At 48.0% G+C, this 20,396-nt stretch overlaps 1 protein-coding gene across 1 annotated transcript in view; it reads right to left on the reverse strand.

Annotated features, from left to right (window-relative positions):
* Positions 1–18,354, reverse strand: part of LOC135808176 (integrin alpha-8-like) — a 34,027-nt gene extending 15,673 nt beyond the window's left edge. The window contains exons 1-20 of the mRNA XM_065321328.1: positions 18,196–18,354; positions 17,924–18,092; positions 15,124–15,272; positions 13,843–13,931; positions 13,063–13,273; positions 12,120–12,223; positions 11,411–11,477; positions 10,309–10,443; positions 7,199–7,281; positions 6,671–6,760; positions 6,123–6,175; positions 5,863–5,974; positions 4,286–4,442; positions 3,590–3,781; positions 2,870–2,915; positions 2,125–2,229; positions 1,682–1,737; positions 1,121–1,260; positions 772–909; positions 117–416 (exon numbers count right to left, since the gene is read on the reverse strand). Coding sequence (XP_065177400.1) covers positions 117–416; positions 772–909; positions 1,121–1,260; positions 1,682–1,737; positions 2,125–2,229; positions 2,870–2,915; positions 3,590–3,781; positions 4,286–4,442; positions 5,863–5,974; positions 6,123–6,175; positions 6,671–6,760; positions 7,199–7,281; positions 10,309–10,443; positions 11,411–11,477; positions 12,120–12,223; positions 13,063–13,273; positions 13,843–13,931; positions 15,124–15,272; positions 17,924–18,081 — 2,385 coding nt within the window. The 5' untranslated portion in view covers positions 18,082–18,092; positions 18,196–18,354. The remainder of the gene's footprint in view (positions 1–116; positions 417–771; positions 910–1,120; positions 1,261–1,681; positions 1,738–2,124; positions 2,230–2,869; positions 2,916–3,589; positions 3,782–4,285; positions 4,443–5,862; positions 5,975–6,122; positions 6,176–6,670; positions 6,761–7,198; positions 7,282–10,308; positions 10,444–11,410; positions 11,478–12,119; positions 12,224–13,062; positions 13,274–13,842; positions 13,932–15,123; positions 15,273–17,923; positions 18,093–18,195) is intronic.
* Between the last annotated feature and the right edge of the window lie 2,042 nt (positions 18,355–20,396).

Below are 20,396 nucleotides of genomic sequence, written 5' to 3' on the forward strand. Positions count from 1 at the left end.
AAGTTTCAAGAAAGGAGACATTCCGTGTATTTCCAGCTGCATTAAAACACCAGCAGCCAATCCCGTACAGCATTCAGAAGTTCGCACTGGACTTCTCCCCCAACCACCACACTCACTGTTCCTCCTGGTCCAATAGCGCCGTAGTGTCGGTTCTTAGCCGTCGGCTGGCAGCGCAGCACACTTAGACCACGCGCACTGCACAGCCATTGCTCCTCGTCAACAGCACTGAACACAAGACCAGCCGTTGTCAAGTTCAGCTCTACGGCGGCGGAGCAAGACGGCTGGTTGCCAATGTTCTGCACACTAAGTGCAACCTGAGCGGTGGATGCCTCTCCGCTAACCACTGATAGGTGCAAAGCTGGAAATGAGGTGACCAGATCTGGTTTGCAACTAAAGCAGAGCGGTACTAGGTTGATCTGTTGGCAGCCACAGAGATCAAAGAACACAGTCCAAAGATCAAAGTCCATAGATCAAAGTTCAAAGATCAAAGATCAAAGATCAAAGTTCAAAGATCAAATAGTATAGAGCAGAGAACAAGTAAGACAGTGCACATGCAGGCATGTGAACGCAAATATGAGCAATGACCGGAACAGAATAGCGTGATGGACCGTAGTGTATACAAAGGCGGACAGACCGATGCATGGGTCATCTGCTGGAGCGCAGGAATCTAGGGAACACAAACGCATTTACAAAGGACTAATACTATTCATCGCTATAATAAAGTCATTGTCTCTGCGTCGCCTATTCATTTAGAAAGGAGCTCAGACTTACGTTATGCACTATCGGCACAAGAACTGGATGATTGCGGATTAGAACAGGTGCTAGATCTGCGGGCGTACTTGTACGATCCACAAGATTCCACTTGGTTAGGGAGATATTAGCCGGCTGACAAAGATTAGGAATAGTTGTCTGCACAATAGGGGCAAAATCATACAGTACATGTTTGCAGAGTAGAATCACAGTGCAGTCAAGGGCTAGTCATATACTGTCATTGTGTTTGTAGCCCGGTTGTACAGTTGCGACTGAAAGATATAGTACTGTGTCACCTCTACACATTCTGACATAGATCAGACGTATGGCTGTAGTCAACACGACAGAGTATGGCTGTAAGTATTCTTACCTTGACGAACACAGTTTGTGTCTGGCATCGGTCTGTGTCCGGGTTGTTCACAGTCACTTGAGACGTGATCTCTGATAGCGTTGTGCTGCCAACGATGATTTCAAAGAACTCACTGCCCACAGACAGTGTGTACTGAAGCACTATAAGTAGCAAAATAAAGGCAATGACAACGACAACGACAACAGCAACAGCAACGGCAACAGCAATAGCAACAGCAAGAACAACAACAGCAACAACAGCAACAGCAGCGTGAGCGCACAGTAGATTAATTTATTAAACCACAATACTAGAGTTATAAATTATGGTACATGTACCATCAAGTACAGTATTCTCCGGAGTATAAGCCGCACCCCCCCCCCCCCCCCAACCCATTTCTTGCCACGAAATAAAGATATATATCCTATTTATCATTGTTAATTTTATCATCGGAGTATAAGCCGCACCCCCTTTTTTGGGGTGAATTTCGGGTATTCAAAGTGCGGCTTATACTCCGGAAAATGCAGTAGATAAAAGACACTTCACCATCCTCTCCATAACAACGAAATAGTGTTGTACACTTACCGACTCTGGTGGCTAGGATAGGACGGGAATATCTGCCACAAACGTCAATGTCAAAACTGCACCACGTAAAGCATGACCATGCACACATGCGTGCATGCATCCACACGCATGCACGCACGCGCACACACACACACACACACACACACACACACACACACACACACGCACGCACGCACACGCACACACACATACACACACGCACGCACACAAACACACATACACACACGCACGCACACAAACACACAGATGCACACACACAAATACGCACACACACACACACACACACACACACACACACACACACACACACACACAAAGTCAAATGCTTGGTCATGTAAACTCAAAACTACAGGTATAGTAGAGAAGCCCACCGAATATCATCATGCAAGAACAGACTAAATTACAGTATACGCACTCAGGCAACGCAGTACTGTAAAACTAACCATGCACGCCAAGCATTGATAGCCGGAACGAAGCAAGTACGGTTGGTAGCGTCCAATGCCGGAATGCTCTTCAGCTCCAAAGTCACGGAGATGACGGGTCGAGACCTGTAGTGCATGGCGATCAGAAGATGGTACAACATGCTTTACAGTGTCACAGGGTCATAGGGTCATAGGGTCATAGGGTCACGGGGTCACAGTGTCACAGGGTCACAGTGTCACAGGGTCACAGTGTCTGCACACACAGTCTTCCGTAACACAGCGTAGCTTGCATGCCTGTGATGTCAAGTGTATAAAGCTGGTCACATCACTGTCAAAGCCAAGTGAAGTTCAGGTTTACGTTGCGTGAAAGCTTCTCAGTTTCAACCCAGGGTCCCAGTACAGGTACTACACTAGTTCTATGTACGTGGACACGAGAACCAGGTATTTGTGCCAACAGACCATCTTGAAAAACCAGGCTTTCAAACAAGACATAGCTTAGAGATACTATACCCAGGCGCCTAGCCCCCCCCCCCCCACCCCCCAGTTTTTTCGACCTAGGTTCAGGATGCTTATAATGACTATGAATGACATGCAGCACCCATTCTACAAATATGCGCTCGTGCACCCCTCCCCCCCCCCCCTCTATAAGGGGGACCAGCTATGCCCCTGTGGTAATACCATTCCCTACCATACAGGCTGATACAGCAGATATGTACAGCAGATATGTACAGCAGAACACTACTGTCCCGAGATTGAATGTATTTACCGGTAGATGTAGGCATCAGATGAGAGAGCAGCACCGACACCAATATCTGTCAAACACAGTCAAGCAAACGTTACACAACAAGACTGAAAACCATGCAGCCATTGGAGTGAACTGAAGGGAATGAAAGGTCAAGGCCAGCAGCTAATACCAAGATCGAAGTGCTCAGAATACACAGTGAGGTGCAGTGAGTCAAGTGTGCCCCCTGCACCAGTTCACATCCCAGGGTTTGCAGGTCTGGGGCTGCACAGCGCCCGGAGCATACCAGACTCACACGATCGCATTTCATTGAGCAATACGGTAATGTGTAACTGCACCATGCACTATCTACACATAATGCTAGCATCGTAATGTTGCAGTGAACCGGCTGAGTGGGCTATGTGGCAGGTAGTGAGACCTTTACTGGCAGAGTTTGCCAGGAGACTTCCACTTTTGACTTTATCAGCGGACTTTTACCTGTGACAGTGGACTTTGACCTTTGTCAGCGAACTTTGACCTTTGTCAACGGACTTTGACCTTTGACAATGGACTTTGACCTTTGTCAGAACTCTTTTCTTTAGTTAGATCTGATCTGTCAGAATTAGAGAAATATCTTTACCAAACAGCTCAAAATGATCAAGCAAGCAAGCAACCCTGGCTCAAAATGACCAACCAAGCAAGCAGCCCTGGCTCAAAATGACCAACCAAGCAATCACTGGATAAACACAGTACCTAAGTCCTTACCGTTATAGCCATTGGAGTCAATATCCCATCCATAGGATAGCGAGTATCCAAATGATCTGGATGCGGTAGTTGTTGGTACAATACGCTGTGCAGCTTTCCGTTCTAAACCAATAGCTGATCCGAGATAGAGGTATACCGCACCTACTCCAAACACACCATTCACTGTCTCACCAGGAGCTCCGATGGCTACATCTACATACATATACATATACACACACACACACACACACACACACACACACACACGCACACACACACACACACACGCACGCACACACACACACACACACACACACACACGCACACGAACATAAACCAGTCGCACATCTAAAGGTTAAAATCACAATACTACATGTACTTTCCTTTTTGCGATGCGAGTTGCGACGTGCAATGAACTGTGACTACGACAGACAGTACAAAAGTATTTGGTTTGGCGCGACACCTTCAAGCAGTCGTGTGTGCACCCGCTGTGAATCTGTTTCACAACTTTATTCCATTTACGTGTGATGTGAATCGGAAGAAATAGAAAGGCCTGCAGCAACAGCCTTGCGACTGTTTGCGGCAACGCGCAACGAGCACCTTCCTGTGGAAAGTATTGCATGGTGTACATCAAGCTGCAGAAAGTGATATCATGAACCGTGCTACATGCACAAGCAGTGCTGCACCTGCATTGCATTTACACAAGTGCCTACTTACCAGAGTAACCATCACGATCTACATCACCAACTGATGCCATTGCAAAGCCAAACCGGGCACCTGGCTCGCCAGCAAATACAAGATCAGATTCTTTCAAGAAATTTAAATCGTCGTTGTTGAAGCCCAATTCTAGGCCGGGAGAACGACCTTGCAAAAACTGCAAACAAACACATTCACAGAAGCACAGGCATATATGAGGTGTGTGTGTACATATGTGTGTGTGTGTGTGTGTGTGTGTGTGTGTGTGTGTGTGTGTGTGTGTGTGTGTGTGTGTGTGTGTGTGTGTGCATGGGTACGTACATGAACGTTTGTGCGTGTGTGTGCGTGTGTGTGTGTGTGTGTGTGTGGTGTGTACATGTGTGCTATTTACGTGTGTGCATGCGCGTGTGGGTGTGTATGTGGGTGTCTGGTACATGTGCATGTGTGTGTGTGTGTGTGTGTGTGTATGTGTGTGTGTGTATGTGTGTGTGTATGTGTGTGTGTGTGTGTGTATGTGTGTGTGTGTGTGTGTGTGTGTATGTGTGTGTGTGTGTGTGTATGTGTGTGTGTGTATGTGTGTGTGTGTGTGTGTGTGTGTGTGTGTGTGTGTGTGTGTGTGTGTGTGTGTGTGTGTGTGTGTGTGTGTGTGTGTGTGTGTGTGTGTGTGTGCGTGCGGTACGTGTGTGTGCGTGCGGCTTGTGCATGAAAGTTCCCGCAACTCCAGACGCGACTACTGAATTACAGCAATGTCTGTTGTCTTAAGACAGTGCCTTTTCTCTCTCTCTCTCGTTATTCGAGAGTTGATGTACAAGCGAGGTTGTGTTTCACGGGGATGACTGTGTAAGGAATTGGATTGACTTTCTTTGCCTCATGCGCATGTGTGTATGACGAGAATGGGTTGAGAACGGATTCGGAAAGTGTTGTCGCCGTTGTCTAGGTGATGAGATAAGCATAATCTGTCGAAGTGTGAGCATGCTACAAAAGAAGGATCCACGAGCGGGGTTCTAAACCACAGCACCCCCGTCTTCCTGGGACAGTGCCCTGCCGATAAGGGCCCGGCCACACTTGCACTGGGGTTCGCTTCGGGGTCGAGGTTCTGCGGCAGAGAGCCTGGTGTCGCTCCAGCGAAACCATGTGTGTATGGTCACACATACAAACAGGGCAAACTCCTACTTTGGCGGAAAATGAGAGTAAAGTGGTACGGAGAATAGGCGAGGTCAATGACTATCTTGCACGCATTTTTGTTGCATGGACATCATACGCATACAAATTTCTCGTAGCAAGTCCATAGACAGCAGACCGCGGTGTTTTCCGCTGAAGCGAAACCGCAGAAGCGAGAGTTCCGCTCCCAAAATTTTGGAGGCAGCGGATTTGAGTTTCCGCTGGAGCGGAAGTTCCGCTTTTCGCCGTTGCCATGGCATTTTTCGGTCCTGCGACGTCGCTTCAGCGGATCCGCTACTTTTGAGTGCATGAGTGACCGGGCCCTTAGGCGACCGGGGATGACAAACACCCGTGGCTCCTTCTTGCTACATGCACACAAATTTCGGTCACCTAAATCCGTGTTGACATATTTAAAAGCGCACCAGTGCACCACTCACCGCGTGCAGTCTGCCGGAGTAGACGTAGACACGACCAAAATCGTAAGCGTTAGCTTCATTTGACCTACTGTAGTCCATGTAATATGGTGCACCAACCAGTAACTCCGAGATTCTGAGCAATACACATGACAACAGCACCCATGACAACAGTGCCCATGACCACAGTACACATGACAACAGTGTCCACGGCAACAGTACACATAACAACAGTGCACATCACACACAGCACAATGTGTCGATCAAACACATTATTGCCTTACCCATCGTTGTTTGTATCAAGAGCAATCATTGACAAGCCGAATCCCTCCGCAAACTGGGGTTCATAAAACAAGCAGCAGAAACAAGCATGGCAGAAGACAAGAAACCACACATTTTTTTCAGATAATTAAGTTATTGCAAGGAAAACAACGTATCGGCAAAAGGAGAAAGCAATTTTAATTGCTCGGGATAAAACAACAAATCACTCTGTGCTCACAAATGAGTCAACAATTATAGAGTCAAATACCCCACAGTTCAGACAATTAGGAAAACTAAATAGCACATATGGACACAGACAAACAGACAGACATACACATACACACACACACATACACGGCCACATACAGGCAGACAAACAGACAAGCAGACAGACACACAGACACACAGACACACACACAAACACACACACGCACAGAACGACGGAACAAGAGAAAGACAGGCAGACACATAAACAGACAGACACAGACAAACACACAGACACACAGACAGACAGACAGACACACAGACAGACACACACACACACACACACATACACACACAGGGTACCAACCTGGTGATTTCTCAACACAGCTAGTGCTGCTGATCGAAAGTTGGCATTAAGAAAATCTGCCATTCCGACCTCTTTGTCCATAATCCATACCTGTGTAGTGTGAAGAGAAACACAGAGAGCATGGCTACCTTGGTTACAAAGGGGGCAGTTCTTACTATGCATGTTCTTGCTTGCAATTTGCGTGTGCCCGTCTGACATTATAAATGCATGCAGATGACATGATACTCGAACAACAGCAACTGATCACGTCAACGCACACGTACACACGTGCACACACACACACACACACACACACACACACACACACACACACACACATACACACACACACACACACACACACACACACACTTGTATGCCTACAAGCACACACGTACACACTACCTCCCTCTTAGTATTCACTGTCATGGAAATAGAGATTCTACAACTACCCAGCACCACGCCATAGACTGAAAACAGAATGGAAGGGATCGGAGAAAGTTTGGAAAGGGCCACAGTAAAGACACGCCAGGAGACGCGTAGACTTACATCTCCCTGCATTGCATCTCCACAGTTTGAACTGCAGTAGATATTCGTAGTCCAGGATAGAAAGGGCCGAGCCACAGCCACTCCTGGGGGAACCAGAATAGTCAGAAATGCACAGGGGAAAAAAAGAGAAAGTTCACGGTTCGGTCGCGTGAGACTCAGCTGGAGGCCGAGTTTTCCGCATTCGTCGGAATGCCCCCACCCTCTATGGATGAAGGGTTTTCCCCCACCCTCTATGGATGAAGGGTTTTCCCCCACCCTCTATGGATGAAGGGTTTTCCCCCACCCTCTATGGATGAAGGGTTTTCCCCCACCCTCTATGGATGAAGTAGGAATGTCCCCACCCTCTATGGATGAAGTAGGAATGCCCCCACCCTCTATGGATGAACATTCGTAGGAATGCCCCCACCCTCTATGGATGAAGGGTTTTCCCCCACCCTCTATGGATGAAGGGTTTTCCCCCACCCTCTATGGATGAAGGGTTTTCCCCCACCCTCTATGGATGAAGGGTTTTCCCCCACCCTCTATGGATGAAGGGTTTTCCCCCACCCTCTATGGATGAAGGGTTTTCCCCCACCCTCTATGGATGAAGGGTTTTCCCCCACCCTCTATGGATGAAGGGTTTTCCCCCACCCTCTATGGATGAAGGGTTTTCCCCCACCCTCTATGGATGAAGGGTTTTCCCCCACCCTCTATGGATGAAGGCGCACAAGACATAGTACAGGTAGACTCCCTCTAATTCGAATTCGAATACGGTATACATTCGAATACGGTATACATTCGAATACGGTATACATTCGAATACGGTATACATTCGAATACGGTATACATTCGAATACGGTATACATTCGAATACGGTATACATTCGAATACGGTATACATTCGAATACGGTATACATTCGAATACGGTATACATTCGAATACGGTATACATTCGAATACGGTATACATTCGAATACGGTATACATTCGAATACGGTATACATTCGAATACGGTATACATTCGAATACGGTATACATTCGAATACGGTATACATTCGAATACGGTATACATTCGAATACGGTATACATTCGAATACGGTATACATTCGAATACGGTATACATTCGAATACGGTATACATTCGAATACGGTATACATTCGAATACGGTATACATTCGAATACGGTATACATTCGAATACGGTATACATTCGAATACGGTATACATTCGAATACGGTATACATTCGAATACGGTATACATTCGAATACGGTATACATTCGAATACGGTATACATTCGAATACGGTATACATTCGAATACGGTATACATTCGAATACGGTATACATTCGAATACGGTATACATTCGAATACGGTATACATTCGAATACGGTATACATTCGAATACGGTATACATTCGAATACGGTATACATTCGAATACGGTATACATTCGAATACGGTATACATTCGAATACGGTATACATTCGAATACGGTATACATTCGAATACGGTATACATTCGAATACGGTATACATTCGAATACGGTATACATTCGAATACGGTATACATTCGAATACGGTATACATTCGAATACGGTATACATTCGAATACGGTATACATTCGAATACGGTATACATTCGAATACGGTATACATTCGAATACGGTATACATTCGAATACGGTATACATTCGAATACGGTATACATTCGAATACGGTATACATTCGAATACGGTATACATTCGAATACGGTATACATTCGAATACGGTATACATTCGAATACGGTATACATTCGAATACGGTATACATTCGAATACGGTATACATTCGAATACGGTATACATTCGAACATTCCGTGTAATTCGAACTGTTTCGTCGTACCGATCTCCTGCAAGTCACTTCAAGTCGAATTCGAATGCGTAATTCGAAGTACAAAACCTGCACCGACTGGATAATTCGAACTCAGTCTTCGTATAGAAGAGCAGTTTACAGTATAGTGACTATGTCCTTCCAACGCTTATTTCGAGGTGAGATGGAGTAGCTCAAAAATTGATCCGATCGACAGTAGCGTTCAAGAAACCCACCTTCTCTCGCAATTTGATTCAAGCCCGTGCGAGGCAAAGTGCAAAGATTTGATTGAGCACAACTTCTTCCAGGTGGCTGACTCCATATGGGGATCTCAGTGGCCTTCCATGCTGCGCCAGCTCGTGCGCAGAGATGTTTGCGAACAACAACACTCTTGACTGGAAGTCGTAAAAATTGTCTTTGCCTGTGCTCCACTTCCGTTCCTCAGAACGACGTGCTACTGTCCGACGGCCTTTCATGACGCGGATTAGGCGGCGCTGGTCTTTCCGTTGAAATTGTTTCAGGACAGCTGCAGTGCCAGACAACTTCTTCACTTAGAAGATCAAGATAATATTATGTCAAATGACTGTGTCGATCCAGTGTTTTTTTTTAAAATAAAATGGCCTAGTCCATTGTACATTACCACCTATGTTTCGTTGATGCGAAAAAAATGTGCGAAAATAATATTAATCAGCACGCAATTTCGAGCACTTTGACGTACCTATCAGTGCATTGGACTGCATTCGGATAATTCGAAGTTCCTAATAATTCGAAGTTGGGGCCTGGCAATTTTAGGTTCAAATTAAAGGGAGTCTACCTGTACTGTAAAAGAAGGGTGTGTTCTTGAATTCTCTAGCTTCTAGGAGAAGAAGAAAAGAGAAGTCGAAGATGCTGGGATTCTTCAAGAACGGGTCTCGAAGAATTTGAAGATATTTTGCAGATGTCAAGCAAAATGAAGCGCCAACGGGGCCGTGATCTTGAGTGTGGGTTGGTCAAAGACCATGATTGAGATACGAGAGGTATCTGGTTCAAGTCCTGCCTGGGAGCAGTTTCCCAGCCGTGCTGCTACCCACAGTCAACTGGGAACTTGCGGCCAGGCACAAGGGGTGCATGGATGCGGCTAATGGGGTCGTTTTCGGCACTTGTGCCAGTCGTTGTGAGTCTTATCCGCTCACCCCCACCGTTAGGCGCTGCATCTGCCGCTAGGGTTTACCGGGTGTTAGCGGCCGCCGTGAGTTCCCTTCGGGAACGGACACCATAATTTACTTTTACTTTACTTTCATGTGACCACTTACGGATTGCGTTCCCGCTAAAATTGCCCTCTGCCGTTGATATGCCTGCAGCAGCATCGGCATTGGGAAATGAAATGAAGGTTTTCTGAGTGACGTTTGTCGGTACACCGGTGCTCATGTCCGTGTGTATCACTCGCCCTGCCAGTGACAACAAGCACAAGAAGCAACATGTTATGCCTTGCATTATCTCATACACACACACACACACACACACACAAACACACGCGCGTGCGCAAACACATATACATACGCATACGCACACACACATACACACACACACACACACACACACACACGAACACACACACACACATACACACACACACACACACACACACACACACGCACATACAGTCATCGCCAAACGAACCCAGTCAATGCCGATACCATGGATACAGCGGCATGGTACACGTTCACCGACGGTACTTCATTGACTCATGGCGGTATGCATGTATTTGCTGACTCTGTACTAGTATAGCGCAGCACTAAACATTCTGCAGTCAAGCATGCAATGCACTGAGTGCATGCAGGCTCGGCAGCAGGGCATAGTCTCTGCATGTGCAGTACACTATACAGTCGAGCATGCAATGCACTGAGTGCATGCAGGCTCGGCAGCAGGGCATAGTCTCTGCATGTGCAGTACACTATACAGTCGAGCATGCAATGCACTGAGTGCATGCAGGCTCGGCAGCAGGGCATAGTCTCTGCATGTGCAGTACACTATGCAGTCGAGCATGCAATGCACTGAGTGTATGCAGGCTCGGCAGCAGGGCATAGTCTCTGCATGTGCAGTACACTACATGCAGCAGTAGTAGTGGCTAGTAGAAGTGGTGGTACTGTATGCAGCCCATGTACTGTACGGTTAGCATAGCATTGGCCGGTTTGTTTCGGCGACGACTGTAGTACCGTATTTTTTTCGGAATGTAAGCACGGCTTTTATTCATGGCTACCGGTTTGACAAAGAAGCATTATTATGCATTACTGTCAACAAGCCAACACAACAAAATGGTAATCGTTAGAGTAGAGATTGGTGGCAGCAGATGCTTTTTCTACATAAGGGGTAACTACGATGACGATGATGACGATTTTCAGAAATGACACTGACCTCTGCCATACAGAAAATTCGGAGAATGGAAGTTGACTACATCGAGCGGGAAGCGCTTGCTTAGATCCTGTGGAAAAGCCACAAGCAAGGAAGTAGCACAAAGAGAAAAAGAAACGTTTGCAAAATCCATTTTATCAATCCCGCAAGGTGGAAGAATTTGAAAACCCGGAAATCTTCTGCTGCGTACATGTTGATGTGTGAACAGTTGAAACGAGCCGCTGGGACTTGTTACCCTCACATTTGTATTTGTTTTCAAGCGGTAGAAAGTTGGCATCAAGAATATCTGCCATCTCCGCGGAGTTTTCTTGTCCGTCACAGAAATGAATTGTGTCTAGCATTGCAGCAAAGATACTGCTGCACAGGACTGCCGGAAGCAGTTTTCAATGTGTCAGGTCGTACTATTGTCTTTCATACAGTTTGTGTATAACATGGCGGGGAGTCTGGGGACATATGCACTCCTCAGCAGTAAACATGTGTGGGTAGCTACAAAGTTGGTCCGATGTTTAACTGACCAACCGGACCGGTTCCCGCGGGCCTGCTGCAGTGCCTCTAAAACAAAGGATCAGTACATGAACCTCTAAGAACACAAAGGAGGATGAAAGGAAGGTCAACTTTACAAGTGCTGCAAGTGTAACAGTTTAGCACGCATGAAAACGTATTTCAGGGAGCAACATCGGGGCAAAGTGAATAGCGAATGACGTGTGCGTACCTTTGGCCGTGCAGAGAGTGTGAGTCCCATGGAGGCAGTGTTGCCACCTCCCCAGCCAATTTGTTTCTGATAATCCGAGCTGATATATACCCTCGCAAAGAAATCTAAAGAGAGCAAACACACATCCAGGACACACACACACACCTCAGACCTCAGACCTGCCCATCGCGGAAGCGATGATAGCGAACAGCTATGTTAGACATAGCAACTTGTGCTGGGATTACACCATTCAACAGCTTGCAAGGCTGATGAATTGACCGCCACTATTTTTAGCCTGGTATCCACCACACAGCTGATTGAAGTGACTTTTTCTGGCCAGTGAATCCCTATTTTTCATTTTTCCATTTTTTCTTTTTTTTCTTTTTTTTCTTTTTTTTCTACACACACACACCACACCACATACTCCGGCATACACTGGCTGTTGGTAACCACCCAGGAGAATGAAAGAAAAGTCAGGAAGAGTCCGAGAAAGAGAAGAAAGACGTGTGCGACCATAATCGTCGGGAATTGAACCCGCAACCTCTCGATTGGAAATCGACTGCACATACCAATGCACCATATGGACACACACACACACACACACACACACACACACACACACACACACACACACACACACACACACACACACACACACACACACACACACACACACACAGGACACACACACACACACACACACACACACACAGGACACACACACACACACACACACACACAGGACACACACACACAGGACACACACACACACACACACACAGGACACACACACACACACAGGACACACACACACAGGACACACACACACACACAGGACACACACACACACACACACAGGACACACACATCCAGGATGCACGCAAACAGATGTTATAATATTTTTTTAATGTAAAAAGCCCTTCTGAACAGGACAACCTAGGAATCAGCAATCTGTGAAACGTACCTTCAAGCTCGGGTGAGACTGATGTGACAAGTTCCGGTGCATAGTCGTGAGGCGTTCCGTTCAGCTGAAGGTTGCTCGGCAGGATTACACATTTGCCAACGTTGTTGTACAGGAGAGTAAGGTTGGCGTTCCCAAAGCAAGTGCCGCTTTGAAACTGGGTGGTTTTGGCAGGCAGACACGGCAGGCTCATACCATAACGACTAGCACAAACCTACAGTAGTCACATGTGCAGACAATTCAGAAAACAAAACAGATCACCAACAGATCACCAACAGATCACCAACAGATCACCAACAGATCACCAACAGATCACCAACAGTGACAATGTCATTAGATAGTAGCTCTGACCCGCCAAAGCAGCAGCAGCAGTAGCAGCAGCAGCAGCAATACGGTGATGGGAACAAGATTGCCCCAAAGTGACGGCCGGCACTACATTGCACACTAGTATAAACATGTACTGCACTTGCCGGAGTATAGTGCGCACTTTAGATGTGCTATTTCACTCCCCAAATCGCAGGTGCGCACTATGCTCCGAATATGAAAATGCACGTACTTCGAATTGTAGTGCAATGTACCAAGCGCATCAAGTGCAATGCATCAAATACTCTGACTTCTCCTCGGAAACGAACGCACTTTGCTATGCTGGACCACGTAAGTTGACTGCCGCATGCACATATACAGAGTCGGTCGACTTGCTATCTAGGTTCAGCCCCCCACCCCCGGCAACCAAAGAAATAATGTTCGTTTCAGGGACGACCCCGACCCCGATCCCGCCATTACCAGCACAGTGTTGTCAGGTCCAAGACTGAGAACAGACACACCCAGCCTCATGTTGGTCTTGATTTCAGAGACAAATCCAACTCGTGGAGCTACAATACACAAATACACATGTACACACACACACACACACACACACAGACATACACACACACACACACACACAGACATACACACACACACACACACACACACACACACACACACACACACACACACACACACACACACACACACCATAATTCACTTCTATGCAATATGCAGGGTCAATGTGGGGTCAAAGGTCAAATATCAAGTCTGTACCCAAAAACTTTCCCTTGCAGCAATACTCCAATAGCACAGAAGCAGCACTTAAAACACAGTCATCAGTAGAGTGTAGTCAAGAAATGGCAGCTGTAGTTCTAGCTGCCCTGACCGGCCTGCTCTGCATGAGTTTTACAGCAAAAATGGAACTACAAGGTAGCACAATGCAAGTCCCCCCCCCCCCCCCACACACACACACACAATTCCCCCCCCCCCCCCCACACACACACATCCCCCCCCACACACACACACACATACACAGACACACACACAGACAAACACACAGACACACACACAGACACACAGACACACGCACACACACTCACACACACACACACACACACACACGCACACAAACACACACACACACAAGTCCCCCTCCTCCTCCTCCCCACACAAACAGGTCCCCCACACACGAGTCCCCCTCTCCCCCCCCCCCCCCAAACACACACACAAGTCCCCTTCCTCCTCCTCCCCACACAAACAGGTCCCCCACACACAAGTCCCCCTCCCGGCCAATGCTGTGCTAGCTACCGGTAGCTGTATGGGTATGTGGCCGCATGCACTGCAACTTCTAGTGCTAGTACTCTACCATGCCAGGGTCTACCATGATCTATTACAGTACTCTACCATGATCTATTACAGTACTCTACCATGGTCTATTACAGTACTCTACCATGGTCTATTACAGTAGCCTAGTGCACCATGGCACATGGTCTGCTGCTGCAGGGTCTGCACTCTGCACATAATCATTCTGTGCTGTGCTCAACTCAGCAGGCAGAGAGCAGCCGCTGTGCTCATGCATGGTGCTGGTACTGTGGACCAGTGTGGACCAGTGCAGTGTGCACCCTCTACTGACGCATGCATGCTACAGGCACCATGCCAATGACAGTGTACATCTGGTACATGTATCCATGCCATGGCATTGGCCGGATTGTTTTGGCAACGCCTGTACTAGTAGTACAATGTACTGGGACTTACCGGTGGTGTCCACTTGCAACTGGGTACATGTCTGTGACCCTGAACTGGCTGTCCAAGAGCACTTGTACAATACTCCAGTCTTGTTCAGAGTCATGTCCGTATTCCACTGTGCGTTTGCGTAAGATTCGTCGGGCGCGCCGACTAGCAGCCTGTACACGCACACACACACACACACACACGCACGCGCGCGCGCGCGCGCGCACACACACACACACACACACCACACCATCACGCATGGATTGAGCATGATGGACACATTAGGAGCTGCGTCTACAAGAGTCCAAGACTAAGAGTACATATCCAGTAGATGGACTGCGTGGAACCTGTGAAGCTCAGCCGGACTGGAGGTCTTGGCGTCATGGCTCGCCACATGCACTTTGGGATGGATGTGGATGGGGTGGGGGAAACGGAGGGACTAGGAAAGGAGAAGAGTGGAGAGGAAAAAAGCATGCTACGACTCTGAGTATGAAACTTCTGCCTTCATGTACCGTAAAGTGCCGTTGATCCGCCCCCTCTCTAATTCCCGCCCCCTGTCGATTTTCTACTTGTGAAGCGACTTCGGCGTATACAACGAAATACGATGTTGAACCGACGCATGCACTGCTGTACACAATACTTGCCAATCCAGGATCAAAATGTGCACAATCCAGCACATCGAGTCTGATCCTCTACGTTGTTGTACATCGTACTGCACTTGACAGCCTTGATCTAATTCCCTTCCCTGCCGAAAACCCAGATGGGAAGCGGCATGGCGTGGAGGTGGGTCAACGGTACTTTACGGTACATGTACAACCATGCAAGTAGACAGACACAACACAGTGATCTATGCAATGCAAGCATTATTACCAAGAGTCCATAACCCAAGAGTATGCAACTGTGATCTCTTTTCTATGGGCCAGATGCGCGGCGCGCTGCCTTCATTACATCATTCAGCTGCAGTCCGCGGCTCCGCGCACTGCGGAAAATCAAACACCGCACTTTCCCTCCAGTTTGAAATGAACTTTCGTACGGAACTGGAGTTCACTCGCCAGAATTCAGAGATTGTGTAGGTACTGGAACGAATCGAGCAAAAGCGGATGGGCTCGTGCGAGAAATTGAGAGTTTGAATGCATGCTTTCAGAGTGTGATGAAGGCAAGTTACGTAATGAAGGCAGCGCGCCACGCATGCACCCATAATCACAGTTGCATACTCTTGGGTTATGGACTCTTGTTATTACGTGTATGGACATGCACTGTCTGTTGTACTATCCCTACATCACATACATGTACTAGTATTCTGCAGTGTCTGTACTCTGTACTCTGTACTCTGCACTCTGTACTCTGCACTCTGTACTCTGTGACCTGGGCTGCTGTACGCATTCATTCCGACAATACAGTGCTGCTCAATGAAATCCGATCGTGCGAGTCAAGCTTGCGCCCTGCACCACGTACCACGGCACCAGGTCATATCCCAGTGCAGTGTTCGCAAGTCTAGACTAGGACTCTAGGGTTGCACAGCGCCTGGCGTGCCATCGACTTCCTCGAATCGACTTCCTCGATAGGATTTCATTGAGCATGAAGCAATGTAGATCTACATGACACACATCGTAGCTATGCGGCAAAGCTCAGTTCAAGTAGTACAGCAACTAACTGCGAAGCGTGCCTTGAATGAAGGACATGTCTTTCTTCAAAGAAGATAATAGCGAGTTATTAGTTGAACATGTTATATTGCAGTCTGTCCAACATTGACACCATTCCAAAGCAGGGTACCCACAGTATTATACATATACTATAAAGAAGAGGCACCTGTGACGTGTGTTTGTCTGTGTGGTTGTCTGTGTGTTACGCAGAAGCGCTGCGGAGCAGCGCTGCCCTGAGCACGCGAAGCGTGCGAACAGTGTAGCTAGCGGCCGCAGAAGCACTGAGCACGCGAAGCGTGCGAATCGTGTAGCTAGCGGAAGCAGCCACAGAAGCACTGAGCACGCGAAGCGTGCGAATCGTGTAGCCACCACCACGTGCTGAGCACGTGTGCTGTTCATGTACTTGCTTCACCCGCATGCCATGTTCGGCCAGGCAACGCTGGCCGGGTGCTGCTATATATACTATAAAGAAGAGGCACCTGTGACGTGTGTTTGTCTGTGTGTTACGCAGAAGCGCTGCGGAGCAGCGCTGCCCTGAGCACGCGAAGCGTGCGAACAGTGTAGCTAGCGGCCGCAGAAGCACTGAGCACGCGAAGCGTGCGAATCGTGTAGCTAGCGGAAGCAGCCACAGAAGCACTGAGCACGCGAAGCGTGCGAATCGTGTAGCCACCACCACGTGCTGAGCACGTGTGCTGTTCATGTACTTGCTTCACCCGCATGCCACGTTCGGCCAGGCAACGCTGGCCGGGTGCTGCTAGTTATTGTATACAAAGGCAATTGTCTCCCATATGAAAATGTACAACTGTTTTGGTCCAAAGCAGGACTGTCCTGCTCAAAGCTGGACGGTTGGGCAGTCTGAAATGCCTATGCAGCATTCGCTCCATGACTAACAGCCATGCCCCTCATAGCCAGCCTCTTCAGACCGCACAAATACCAGTAATAATAAACACATGCAGTCGGTGGACAATTTACGAGTGGACCTACACTAGTCACAATGCATGACTGTACAACCTGCCAGTCAGAGAGACTCAGAGAGGGTGACAGTGCTAGAGAAGATAACGCAGCAGGTACAGCTGTACATGCCCTCAACCACAACACCCCGCAGTCCAGGACTAGGTATACTGGAGAGGCGTAGTAGTGGGCAGAATACACAACAAGAGCCTAGAAACAGCACTGCTTACATCTTTTCCACTCCATTGCTATGGAAGGAGACTGACGATCCGAAGTTGCCATTCGGAGCGCCAGAACTGAATTTGGTTGCTGTCGTAGCATCCAGACTGAAAGCATGGGTGGTCGGCAGCAATGCCACGAACAGCAACACAAGACTGCTCATCTCCATGATGTTGTTGTCTGCAGGCACAGCAATACAACCCACCAACAAACAAACGGGCACTGAAAGGTCTGAATCCTCGGTCAGTCTCTAGTCTACGTATGAACTGGAGAGCATGCGCACCTCAGTTCTGGCGTACTGCAGCAGCGGCAGCAATAGTAACAGCACCAGCTGCTAGTGAGACTTTAGCCCTCTTCCACCTCGGCAAGGACGAGAAAGAATGAACTACTTATCTACCTGTGGAGGAACTCTGAGGCTCTGCGGGCTATGTTCAGTTTTACCTCTCTTTGACTGGCTTCGGTTCAGACTGTCATCAGTGATGATTGATGCACACACACTCAAGCAATCGCCTGGCATGGCATGGTAGCGCCGCTAGCCTGCTAGCAGTGCAACCTGTGTAGTGACATGATGTGCAGGCTAGGCGGCGGGAAATGAGCGCCGTGTAGATCTACATGTGTGCCGAAATCATAGTCATGCGATTTGCACTCAGCTCGGCCGACGGCCGGACTCGCCGTGATGAACAGTTTTTGCAGGAAAAAACGTAGATCTACCGTGCAGACCGCTAAATCCACATGCATGCGCTTGTGGCTGGGCGAGCTTGACCGAGTTGACGTCGCCAAATCAGGACAAAATGCCTGGGTCCGGTCCTAAGTAAAAGCATTGTCATGCATGGCGTAGACGAACAAGACTATTGACGTTCGTCCTGTCGTAGCTTGAATGCATAGCAAGCCAAGCGTGATAGTGCTCAGCCGATCTAGCTTCCAGGTCAAATACGGAGTCACTATAGTTGTGGTAGATCTACTACTTACTACTACTACTACCAGTAGTAGTAGACCTGGTAGACGAGTCGCTAGGTCCAGCAGATCCGCTAATACGGATCAGATAGCTCGCTACACCAGCCCGATACCGCTTTCAACGTAACTAATTACTTACTTCGCGGTTTTGCCCTGATCGTTTGAGGATGAGATCTACAATGTATTGTCTATGTATTGTCTATGTACTTGAGTATTGTATTAAGCTGCGCATGTTATGTAGTGTGCTGGAGAATGAGTTCCACGTTACTTGCCATGTTGACCTTGCTGTTGGCAGTGCGACTACTGACTACACATACACATCCAGAACTGTAGACCATGCAAACTCGTATAATATGTAGTAGCACCGGACTCGACTGGAACCCTGCCTGCTGCATCAAGACATGAGCCAGGTCCTGGCCAGCGAGAGACATGTGAACAGCGTCGCAACGGATGAGTACGTAATGATATCGGTCCTCCTTGGCCTTGGCTTGATCCTCACGCAACGCGTTTCTTCTATGCCACGGGTCGACGTCAACTGGAGCGCTCATAACCTCAACTTGCTCAAGTAGTGGCTAGACTTTCACACAGCGACACAAGTGCACTCACATACTAGTACACACACACATACACGTAGATCTACCGACATCTGGATCTGGATTAGCCAGTAAAACTACCAATCAGGATTGTAATCCTCTAGCGATAGCAGGTCCAGATCCCCGCGCCGATCGATGCCGTGCCTGCTGCCAAGTGCCAGTGCCTTGGCGCCATCTTGAAACGATTCGTAGTGCGGAGATGGCCAGATCTTACTTGCACTTGCAGTGTCCGTTGTCTACCATGGTCTACCCCCGGCCCCGCGTCAACATGACTTGCAGCTTGTAGTTTCAGTCATCACAGGTCATCGGGTCATGAACCCATACAATCATGTCAAGTAGTCGCTCTACTGGAGCTTGACTTCCAGAATACAGGACACGACGTCTCTTCACCTGGTGCATGGTATCAAGCTTCTTCTTGTAGCTCTGTCGTTCCAGGGCGCACCATGAAAGAATCTTTTGATTGTGTTGTTGCATCTCCTGGCCTGGTCTCGGACTCTCCGTCTTCAGTGGTCTTGATGTCCGGTAGCAGTGTGCTTGCAGACCGTGACTGCCTACCACTACGTCTTGCAGACTGCCTAACACTACATAATCATTCAGGCTACTACAATCAGTGTTGCTAACTTGCCATCATGCACCATCATCTATGCCATTGCCAGCCGAATGGGATATACCAGTGCGCACGTATACTGTATAGACCAGGCTTTTTGATCTCAGGCCAGGGTACTGGGTAGAGATTCACTACAATGATCTGGTAATGGGAACTGACAATGTTACGGAGTCAGCCTGTGTGTCCCTGCCACCCCGGGGGATGGCAGAATACGTCCTCGGGAAAGAAAAGTGCTCCGTGACTTCGATGGAACTGTCAGTTATGGTGAATTGAGTTTGAGGAATCCAGTGGTGGTGACCAATTTCGGGGCCTATTTCTTTTGTATACTGC

Source organism: Sycon ciliatum, chromosome 2, assembly GCF_964019385.1.
Source record: "Sycon ciliatum chromosome 2, ocSycCili1.1, whole genome shotgun sequence".
NCBI lineage: Eukaryota > Metazoa > Porifera > Calcarea > Leucosolenida > Sycettidae > Sycon > Sycon ciliatum.